This window comes from Typopeltis vanoorti, chromosome 14 (genome assembly GCF_054136105.1).
Source record: "Typopeltis vanoorti isolate ZY-2024b chromosome 14, IOZ_Tvanoo_1.0, whole genome shotgun sequence".
NCBI lineage: Eukaryota > Metazoa > Arthropoda > Arachnida > Uropygi > Thelyphonidae > Typopeltis > Typopeltis vanoorti.
In genome coordinates, this window is record NC_143562.1 from 96,543,107 (window position 1) to 96,555,228 (window position 12,122).

The window sequence follows — 12,122 nt, forward strand, 5'->3', positions numbered from 1 at the left end:
AATTGTGGGAGGCCTCTCTCAACCAGCAATGTATCACATTGTGCCTTAAATTCATTCATGCTCTTCAAGCACTTTGGAAATGCATATCACTTACTCACCACGCTTACAACTTCTAGGGATGGTTTCTTGTTTTCCTCTCCCACAAATTTAAAAGTCCCTATTATATCACCTCTTCTCTTTTCACTGAGCTTTGTAAATTATATTTTGTTAGTCTGTCTCCATAATCAACTTTTTGCTATCCTAATACTGCTTTAGTTACTCATTTTTGGATCCTCTCTAGCACTCTGATTACAAAAGAACCATGCTCGGGAAATGAAGCCTTATTTCCACTTGTTAATGACCTCCTTATGATAGTAGCTATATGCTGTGTAGTCTTAACAACTCTTGTAATGTGCCCTTTGGACTTCAGGTTTCTATTGACCATACTTTCCTTGCCATATCCTGCATCTAACTTCCTGTAGACTGGCACATTTTCAACACTACAACACTCACAATGCAAAATGGAAACTGTGCTTATCTCTACAAGTCAAAAACAAGTCCATTTAAATCTTTTTGATGAGACTTGACATCGTCACCATTCCTAACTCTCCCAAGCTTTGCGATGTCAGCAAGCAGTTGAATATTTGGTTGAACTAGTATGAACATCAGTGGCCCAAGATCAGAACGGTGTAACATGGTAATGTTCTTTGCTGGGATACTGCCCTTTCACTAAACACAACCTTTCAGACAACCAATTTCCTAGCCATCTCAATCTATTATCTGCCTCCCTCTATTTCTACACCAACTTGCCATGTACTAGTCTGTTAAATGACTGCAAAATCCAAAACACATTGCTGTATACATCTTCTTTATAGCATGATCGTCAGTTTTTCATAAAATGTAAGAAAATTGCTGCAAGACCTCCTCATCGGTAACCAGTGCTGACTGTCTGTGTATCCTGTACTCATCAACCAAAGTCTGCATTCTAGTCTTGTTCAATCTTAACCATGATTTCAAGTGAAAAAATTTGTTTTAGCAATATGCTTTTGCAGTAGCAATAATTTGTTTCTCTCTCTCTCACCCCTTTTTTTTTTTTTTTTTTGGTCCTATTACAAGTCTCCTTCAGCAGCTAGGTCAACTGCACAATCAATCCCTTTACATATTCACAAAAAATATGCAATGATATACTATATCCTCCATTCTTACGGCCTTATTAACATCTAGCATACAACAGCTGGTGGTTTGTTGTTCACTTCTGGGATTTGTATGTCACTCAGCAATAGTTGCTGAGAGAAAAATTAGCAGTGAAACTTAATGTGGACTACCATAATATCCTATATATCTCTGTAGAAGACATAACAGAAAAATGGTGTGAAAGGACCATTTTTCTGTTATGTCTGGAACATGCATTAGAGCCCTATGATTCCATCCTAGTCTTTCTATCAAATGATACCAGAAAAGTGGTGTGATTCATTTTAATGGAATGCTGTGGTTTTTAAACAGTTCTGATTTATGGACTTTATATGTCTAATTCACAGACAGTTGTAGGATTTTTTTTTAAATATATTCTTGTGTAATCCTTTTATCTAAGTGTAAGCAAAGTTTGCACATGAAGTATTTTCACTGTCTACTTATATAGAAGTTGTTGACTTCACATCAATTGCCCCAGTATCACATATTGCAAAAACATTATGGAAGGGCCACTACCCAAGACTGTGACTTCTGCATTGATTTAACCTTAGTATCTTCTTGGATATGGATCATGCTGATGAGACCTCAATAAAAGTTGAAAACAGTCTGAGTAGTGATCCATTCCATAATGATTTTGCACTATGGGATACTGAGGCAATTTATGGGGCTGTTGTTCTTTATGTAAAGTCAACAGCCCCTGTACACAAGTAGACTAATCATGAAGATACTTCATGCACAAGCTTTGTTTGCTTATGCTTGAGTAAAGGATTAAACAAGAATATAATTTCTTGTCAAGTATGTTATATCTAAATTGTGTTTTAAAGAATGAGCAGTTAATAAATAATTATTTGCATTACTCATCTGATTAAAGCAGAACATTTATCTTTGATGGAAAAACATTTCACCTACCATTTAATATGCCTTTACTAACATCCAAAATCATCAAACAAAGGCAAAGGGTTAGCAAAACTTTCATGGTCATCGCTGTTTATCTGTAAAACAGAATATTTATATAAGCTGCTTATAATAGCTTGTTAAATTTCTTGTATGACTATTATTAATAAACTTCTTCACAGTTGAGACACTTACAGAAAGTCTCAGACAGCCAACAACACATCATATGGGTTACATTTGAATAGATTTGGTAATTAATACTTAAGGAATTGACAGTGTACACTAGAAATATAAATTAAAACAACTTTAATATATACTTTCCGATATTTCGGCAACGGAACGTTGCCATCTTCATGGGAACTTAAGATAAAGACACGTGCACGCAAGTACTACATAACAGCAAATGAGAAACAAAGCGAGGAAGCTACCATTTTTCCTAAAGTCCTGATGGTGTCCCCTGGCAGGCTATATTAGGTATTCTTGGCCTTTGGGCTGAAGTTCTTCTGATGTATGTTTCCCAAATTTTGGGCAGTCTCATGCATCCAAATTTGTTGAGGTTTGACATGTTCCTAAGGACTGAGGCCGATTCCATGACTAGAATTTATTCTATTATATAGATTAATATATAGATTAAGAAAGCCACAGTAATACACCACAGCAAGTTCAAATATGAAAGACTATTCATGGAATCAGCCTCAGCCCTTAGGAACATGCCAAACCTCAACAAATTTGGATGCATGACACTGTCCCAAATTTGGGAAACATACATCATAAGAACTTCAGCCCAAAGGCCAAGAACACCTAATATAGCCCGCCAGGACTTTAGGAAAACGGTAGCTTCCTCGCTTCGTTTCTCATTTGCTGTTATGTAGTACTTGCATGCACGTCTTTATCTCAAGTTCCCATGAAGATGGCACCGTGACGTTGCCGAAATATCAGAAAGTATATATTAAAGTTGTTTTAATTTATATTTCTAGTGTACGCTGTCAATTCCTTGAGTATTAATTATCATGTCTGACCAGTGTATAAGCCTTTCTAATTGAATGGATTTGGTATGAATCAGTTGGAGAAACTGTTGCTACAAGAGAAAATGACTGAAGTGAATGTAAGACCTGAGGAAGCAAGAGGTGTTATGGAAGAGCAGGAGAGGTGAGCGGCATGATTGAAGAGAATGAGAGAGAAGGGAAACGGGAGAGGTCAGGATAGACAGGGAGACACTGTATGAAAAGTGTAGATAGTGGTTTCGGGAGCAGATGTGTGAATGCACAAGAATGGATTAAGATAGTCAAGGATGTGGGTGGTGACATTTAGGTCTGGAGAGGGGTGTAATATCAGTGATGATAGACAGGAATGGAAAGGGAGAGTGTGGAGGAATCATATCTGAGAAGTGGGGTTAGTGGGACTTATTATAGAAACAGAAATTAGCTTGTGTATATTTACAAATGCTAGAAGTATTTGAAACAAGGGAGAATGAAACTTCAGCATTGATAGAGTTCGTTTGCCCAAAAATCGTTGGTATAAGTGAGACTTGGTTGAACGGGGATGACATTCTGACAGCAATAGAGATGGAGGGATATGTAGTCTTTTGTGAAGACAGACAAGGGGAAAGTGTTATTGCTGATGGCAGAGGAATTGTGCCCATTTAGGGTAGAAATGCAAGGAGCAAATACAAATAGTGGTTTTGAAGCAGCAGGATGAAATGTTTAGTAGGGTATTACTATAGACTTAGTAATGTAGAAGGCAGTGAGATGGAAATGTTTAGACAAATTAGTTTGGCTAATAAAAGATTGATCATTATGGGTGATTTCAATTATGGGAATGAAGAGACTGCATCAGGAACCAAAGAGAATGGATTTGAATTTTTAAGGGATAATTACATTTAAGCAGTATGTAACAAAGACCACACGTGGATTGAGGGTCTTGGCTTTGATTATCTCATCAAAGAAGATATTGTTGTAAATGAAGGGTCACATGAAGCCATATCAGGACTTTTGTGAGAACTATAAGGTGGGTGATTATGACAAACTCAGGAGGTGGCTTGCAATTATATCATGGAATGAGGAATTGGATGGAAAGGAAATCAATGCTGCTTGTTCTCTACTTAGGGAATATCTGGCAGAGCCAATGACAGTGTGTTCCAAATGTCAGCAGATTAAATAAGGTAAGTGTAAAATGGATGACTTGAGAGGTGAAGTTTGTAGTCTGGAAGAAAAAGGCATTGTGGAGATGGCACAAGATGAGTGGAGATAATCAGTTACAAAGAACAAGCAAGGAAAGTGACTCACTTAGTAAGGGTAGCAAAAGTGCAGTATGAGCAGCAGTTAGCAAATGACACTAAAAGAAATCCTAGGGAATTTTTTCAATATGTAGCCAGTAGAAGTAAGAATGATTATGGAAGGATGATGTTGGTCAGTGATAATGAGAGAATGATAAACACTGAGGAGGATATAGTAGATGTTTAATGAGCAGTTCATTAAAGTATTCCATCTTTGTGATTGTAGCATAAGGCAGCACTTGAGAGCAGTGAAAATGGGAGAGGAACCAATGAAGGTGAATGAGCAGCAGTATATGAAGAATTGAGTAAATTTGATTTCAACAAGTCCATGGGAATTGATGGTATCACTACATGTCTTGAGAGAATGTTTCAGGGAGTTAACAACAGTTTTAACTTGAGTCTTAGTTTAGCCCAGGTTCCAAAAGAGCAGAAAGATTGCAAAATTGTTCTGCTTCATAAAGGGGTGATAAGACTAAGGCTTTGAATTATAGGCCATTCTGCTTGTCTGGAGGTGTGGTCAAGGTGGTGGAGAAGCTAGTGAAAAACTGAGTGGACAGTACTAGAATTCTCTTTAATGAACAACATGGATTTGCTAAAGGAAGATAATGTTTTAGCAATCTGCTTACTTTATTATAACAAGGTGACAAATACATTGGACAAGGGGTATACATATACACTCATGAGCAGTTGAATTAGAGATACCTGCCATGTTGGCGAAATGGTGCTGTGGTCGCCTGGTGAATGGAATAGTGCCACGTGGTGTGTGACGGGGATGTCGTCAGACCTTGTACTGACCGTCTGAGTAATATTCGAGCACAGAATGGAGAAGACTCGAGATCTCATCGAATTCGATTGTCAGATAGTCAGAGCCAGACATATAGGGCACTCCATCTCTGAAGTCGTGCAGGCACTGGGCTTTTTCATGGGCCACTGTGTCAAGAATGTACCGTGAGTACATGGAATCAGGTAAAACCACAGCTGCCAGGGAAAACTGCCATGGTGTACAACATGTCGATGACAGGGGATGCCGTCGGCTAGCTTGGATGGTAACAGCAGATAGACGTGCCACAGATCACTCGCCAATTCAATGCTGGAGAACAACGACATGTGAGCAGTCATCTCCTCGCTATGGGATACAGAAGCCGCCACCCATCACAAGGCACAACGATTAGCATGGGTGCAGGAACACCGCCACTGGACCCTCGACGCATGGAAAAAGGTCATCTGGACTGATGAGCGTGGTACATGCCGATGGCAGGGTACAAGTGCATCATCAAGCGATGGATCCCTCATGCCAGCAGGGTACAGTTCAGGCCAGTGGTGGTATCCTCATATGGGGGACTGTTTATGTGGGATGAAATGGGTCCCCTGGTACATCTACCATCATCCCTCACAGGCGAACGATATAGAGACCTGCTGTCAGATCATGTGCACCCATTTCTGCACCTACAGCACCCTGCAGGAGACTTGTACCTATAGCAAGACAATGCACCGGCCCATTGCTCCCGAATTGTGGCCGAGTGGGTGGAGGAACACTCCACGGACATGAGGATACTTGGCTGGCCCCTGACCTCAGTCTTATTGAACACATCTGGGATGCTGTCGAGAGAGATATATGCACCCTGGACCCTGCTCCGACCAATCTCTGTGCAGTGGTCATGGATCAGTTTGGCACCCCAACGCTTCTGGTGCCTTGTGGAGTCCATGCCACGGCGTCATCAAGGCGAAAGGCGGTGCTACCCGCTACTAGGTAGGCATCTCTAATTCAACTGCTCATGAGTGTACAGTAGTATGTTTAGATTTTGCAAAGGCTTTCAGTATATTGCCAAATGACAAACCAGTACTTAAAGTGAAACAGATGGTGTTAGATAGTAGATTAGTGCACTGAATTAGAGACTAGCTGTCTGATAGGTATCAGAAGGTTTTGTATAGGAGACTAATATCCCAGAAGAGGAAAGTCACTAGCAGCATGTCCCAGGGGTGGTCTGTTTTTGGTCTATTGTTTAATTTGTATGTAAATGACATTGAAAAAGGCTTAAATTGTGATACACAGTTATTTGCAGATGATGCAAAGTTGGAGAGAGTTATGAGAAGTAGAAAAGAAGGTGTAGTTTTGCAGGAGGACCTAAATAGACTGTTTGGATGGGCGAGTATGTGGGGGATGTCAATTTAATGTACCAAAATGTAAGATTTTAAAATTTAGGAAGCAAAGATCTGATGCAGAGTATAGAATTTGATGGGAATATTTTAGAGGAGGTGGAAGATATGAAAGAGTTGGAGATGGGGATAGGGACTTGAAATTTCATGGACATTTTGATAAAATTGTGAGGACAACACAGTGAATTATGGGAATAATGCAGAGAACACTGCCATATATTAGTAAGGATGTTTTGATTCCATTGTATGAGGCTTTGATCAGGCCAGATTTGGTTTTCTGATTTTCAAAATGATGATGAGATGTTGGAGAGGATTCAGAGATAATTGACTAAGTTGGTTTCTGGTCTTTGGAATGTGAGGACAGATTGAGAGAATTCAAATTACTGAGCCTAATGGATAGGCGGAAGAAGGGAGACATGATCGAGATGTATAAGTTGGTAAGGGGTAATTACAGATTAACATGGATGAGATTTTTTCATAGAATATCTGGAGACATGGAGAGGCCATCTCTGGAAACTATACAGGGTGTTCGGGATAAATTTGACAGTTTCGTAAGGAAAAAGAAAATCTTCTTTGTATCTATTAAATTTAATGAATTGACAAAAAAACATTACAGGCAGAGTTAATTACAATACTATCAACAAGATTTACTCAAAATAACCACCATTAGCATCGATCACAGCTTCAATTCTGCTTCGGAACCTCGAACAAGCTGATGCTACAGTCTCCCTGGGAAGGGCCGCAAAAACTGTTTTAATTTTATCCATTAACTGGGCTTTTGTATTACTGGAAGTGCGATTGGTGTCTTTTTCAACTGCGCCCCATACAAAATAATCCATGGGGTTAAGGTCTGGGGGAGTTTGGAGGCCGAACATTTGGACTGGTGAAGTCGTAGAAATTTTCAGACAACCATTTTTGACTTTTCCCAGAGGTGTGGCAAGGGGCCGAATCCTGCTGCCATACGTACGGCCTACCATTGGCTACCCTTGTTATCCAGGGCTTGACTACAGTTAGCAACTCCACGAACAAAGCCCGAATTCCAATGCCAGGGTTCTTCAACACCTGTTCCTGCAGATTTGCGAGGAATTCTGCTGTACGAACGCAATCAGATCGTCTGCTAGGGATCTTTCTTCTTGCTACATCCTCGTAGTCACCATTGCAAGTCTCTAGTTCATGCCTGATTGTTTTTACTGTATTCAGGGAGCATTGGGCAGCAGTCGTAATATCCTTATTTTGATGGCGGGCACGAATCATCATGATACAAGTTATTCTCTTCCATGATTCAGGTGGGTTCCAGCTATCCATCCTTTCTGACATCTTGTATATGAATGAAGAAGGGTCCAAACTTTTAAATGAAGAGAAGTGTGTGTTAATACATGTAACTTACGGAAAAATATAATTAATTATAAATATGTCAAATTTATCCCGAACACCCTGTATAAGGTGGGTGTGAACAAAGGGGTGAGGAGTAGATTTTTTGCATGGAGAGTGTTCAGTGCAAGAACAGTGAAAGCATTTATGTTAAGGTATGATGAACTGTGCATGTGAGAGTGGGACCTCTCATAATGAGTCTCTTGGTTCCATGTAGTTCTGTTAATGATGATGACAATATTGAATCTTAAACTCTTTCACACACTTAACATTCATGACCCATTCCAGTAATGCATTCCACTTACCTGCTATATAAAAAATCTACTCTTCACCTTTAGTTCACCACCACACTCTTATATAACTTCCAGAACTGGCCTCTTATTTTTGCTCTCCTCTCAACTTTGCTTAATACCCTCTCCACATTAATCTAGTAATCTTACTCCTCACACACATACACACCAAGTTACAATATCTCCATCATATTACTTTGTATTGTTTAGTGCAAGAACTGAATTAGACAGTTTTAATGCTTTGAATATTTTGACACAGAGACTTCAAACTAGGTCTCTCTGTGCACTATCAGGAAGCCTAGGTTTTAACATAGGATATCTAAGAATTACTGTTTCCTATATTTCTGGTGAGTTTGAGACAACCATATTAATTTAAATCAGGCTGGTAAAGGACAGTTACAAATTTCAAAGAGAAAGAGATACTCACATTTAAACTTATAGTATTGAAGCATAAACCCTACCTATTCCCCCTCCCTCCCCCAAGATATGGCTGTCTGTAGTCATGAATACAGATGTTCCTTTTGGTGTTCTTCCAGTCTGCCCATGGTAGGATAACTTGCAAAAACAAGAAACCCTATATACACCAGAAACTGAGAGTGGAGGAGTTGGTCCTTAGAGGAATGGATAAAAGCAGCCAGTTTCAAGTGGGGGTTTAAAGAATTACAAATTTCAACATTTTGTGTGTGTTCTGAATATGTGATTACCATTCCCTATATAGAGAACATCAAGGATTGGGGAAAGAAGTATTTTGTTAATTTTTTGGGAAATTTTTATCGTTACATAAAAAGATGTATATTTGGTTAAGTTCAGCTATGAGAGATGCCTAGTAAGTTTCAATAATGGTGAATTGCTGGGGAGGGATGATGAGAAAAGTTGTGAATATATATCTGCCAGTATGGATTGGTTTCTGTATTATAAAAGAAAGGTTACCATTTAGAAGATATGTAATTGATATGTCTAAGAAAGCATAGACTTCTGTTAATTTCTTTTTCCATAGTGAAACAGATTCTAGGATGTGACTGCCGACATGGAAAATGAATGTCTGTAGGCTTGAGGCCAAATTAAGAACATATAATTTAGCCAGATAGAAGGCTTAAAGTGGAATATGTCAAGAGTTTGCCTTTCAAAACTATTTATGTTAACATTGGCGAGTGGAGATGAGTCTAGTGCAGTTACCCTATGCAGAGGGTATAATGTTCATATATTTTGTTTATTCAAGAGAAATAACTTGCATAGATAGCAATGAAGGAGATGTTAGGGAAAAGAAGTGATTCAAAGCTGGCCATAATAACAGAATTATTAAAAATGAAATGAGGAATATGCACATAAATGCTGCATGGGAACTGACCAAAAGATATTTAACATCAATGTGCAAATGTATTCCAGAGGTCAACAGACTGAATAAAGGGATTAAGCATGGAGGGTGCTTAAGGGTCAAAGCTGTATAACTGAGAGGAGACCTCCACATAGCCTTTAAAGGAATGCGGAGAACCGACCAGGGCTTCTGACCTAATGTCCAATCCTCACCTTCTCGTGGTGCACCCTGTTGGGTATCTACTTTGATACTGAACGAACGAGGATGGGCTGGCAATTTGGGATTTAGCCAACCAAATTGTATTCTTATTGGTTAAACCAAAATAAAAATGATGGTACAACATGACAAAATTTCATGCCGGCTGGGGCATCGCCCGGTTAAACAAGCATGAAATTTGAAAGAAGGCACTTTGACACAGCATAAGATGAATAATAGTAGCAATCAATTGCATGAGAAATGTAAATAGCAGGCCGAGAGAGTGACTTAGTAAGCACAACATAAGTGCAGTATGAACATAAATTAGCAAATCAGGCCAAGAAAAACCTTCTTAAGTTTTTTCGATATGTGGCAAGTAGAAAGAAGAATGATTATGGTGGGATATTGGTGACTACTGCAGAGGACATAATTGAGGATTGAGTGAGCAGTTCATCAAGGTGGGTATTTCATCCTCAATGTGAAGAAATCAGAAGTACAAACATAGAGAAAGAAATGAGAGAAGACTTAATGATGAGTGAGTAGCAGGTATGTGAGGAATTGTAAGCTAGAGTCATCAAGTCCTATTGTCAATAAGACAATAGGACTTGATGACATATCACCATGTGTCTTAAAAGGAATGTTCCAAGGAGTTAGCATCAGACTTGGCCTGCCTTTTCAACAAGAGTTGTGCAATAGCACATGTCCCAAAGGAGTGGAAGGAAGACAAAATTGTTCCACTTTACAAAGATGGTGATATGACAAAGGCAACAAATTATAGGCCGATCTGTATAAATGGAGTTGTATTTAACCATCTTACTTATGTACTATAACAAGGTGACGAATGTATTGATCAAGTGAGATGTATGTACAACGGTATACTTAGATTTTGCAAAATCTCTATCAAAGGTTTTTGATAGATAGCCACACCACAAGTTGGCCACTAAACTGAAGCAAATGGGATTGGGGGAGGGACATTATCTCAAAATAGGAAAGTCAGTAGTGGTGTGCCACAGGGGTGTTATTTGAGACCATTATTATTTAACTTGTATGTTAATGATATTGAGACAGATTTAATTGGTGATATACAACTGTTTGCAGATGATGCAAAATTAGAGAGAGTGATGAGGAATCAAGCAGTTGTGGCCTTATAGAAAGACTTGAATAGATTGCATGAGTGGGCAACAGTATGGGCTTATCAGTTCAGTGTTGAAACTGTAGGGTTCTGAAAGGTAATGCAAAGTATATACTTGGCAGGGAAATTTTGGAGGAAGTTGAGGAGATAAGAGACCTTGGAGTGGTGATAGACAAGGATCTGGAGTTAAGAGGTCACATTGCACAAGTTGTGAAGATGTCACATCATCAGATTATGTCAATGATGCAGAGGACTTGATCAGGCCCCCTTCTCCTATTCTATGAAAAATTTCTTCCACAATTACCTGATAACAACCCTTTAACCAACTTAAATGTCTCAATCAATAATAGGAGAGGGTGGGAATAGAACAAGAGTTATACCTAAAAGCTGTATAAGGAGGGTGTGAGTAAAGGGGATAAGGAGCACATTCTTTGCTTGGAGAGTGGAATGTGGTGAATGCAAATATGGTGAATGAGTTTAAAGCATGGCTTGATAGACTTTGTGTGTAAGAGTGTTTGCCTCCACAATGAGTTTTTTGAATCCATTGAGGTCTGGTGTTAATAATAATAATGTATGTCTTTATGGCCAGTGAGGGCCATACCTTTTCTTAATTATTTAGATAATGTATATGGGACAGAGAGGGTAACTAAAGTTTTTTCTTTCTTTAATAATCCTGGAAGTTGGTAGGATTGTTATCTAAAGGAATGTAAGAGTAATCTCTGAGCATAACTCCTATTTTCTGATAATATTCATTGGTGTTGAGGACTGCAAGTGGCATTATTTTTGTTTGTCTAGCACCTTTTCTATGGTGGGTGTCCAAAGCATGGACAGCCACTCAGACTTGCTGACCATGCTTTAGACACCCACCACAGAATATGCTGGAAGAAGGCCAGTTTATTACACTGCAGCAAGTACAACTACAAAAGACTATCCCTTGAATCTGCTTCAGCTCTGAAAAGCTTTCCAAACCTCAACAAATGTTGGTGCATAGACTGCCCCAAATCTGGGAAGCATACATTCTAAGATCATCAGCCCAATGGCCAAGACAACCCAATTTAGCCCACTAGGGGGACACCTTTTAAGATCTAGAACTGACTTCTGTTGCCTTTCTTCAGCCTCATTTGCTTAGTGTGAGTGCAACATATCATTGTTTTGTGATCCCTGAAGATGGCAATGTAACATTGCCAAAATATAGGTAGTTATTAATTAAAAGTTTTTATAATTAATAATCTAGTTTATTTTGTCATTTCCTAAAAAATTAGAAACTAATAATATAGTAAAAACATTTCTTGTCTGTTATAATTCACTTTGTAACAATGCATA

General features: G+C 38.8%; 2 protein-coding genes across 5 annotated transcripts in view; one reads left to right on the top strand and one right to left on the bottom strand.

Moving 5' to 3' along the window:
• LOC150099784 (phospholysine phosphohistidine inorganic pyrophosphate phosphatase-like) overlaps nucleotides 1-12,122 on the top strand; it is a 272,126-nt gene that overhangs the window by 210,017 nt on the left and 49,987 nt on the right. The gene's annotated exons all lie outside the window — the stretch shown is intronic.
• The window catches only part of LOC150099785 (uncharacterized), an 83,086-nt gene that overhangs the window by 23,816 nt on the left and 47,148 nt on the right, over nucleotides 1-12,122 (bottom strand). For all 4 annotated transcript variants that reach the window (XM_090404113.1, XM_090404111.1, XM_090404110.1 and 1 more), the window contains one exon: nucleotides 2,080-2,162. In XM_090404113.1, the coding sequence (XP_090260239.1) occupies nucleotides 2,080-2,152 (73 nt within the window). In that variant the 5' untranslated portion in view covers nucleotides 2,153-2,162. The remainder of the gene's footprint in view (nucleotides 1-2,079; nucleotides 2,163-12,122) is intronic.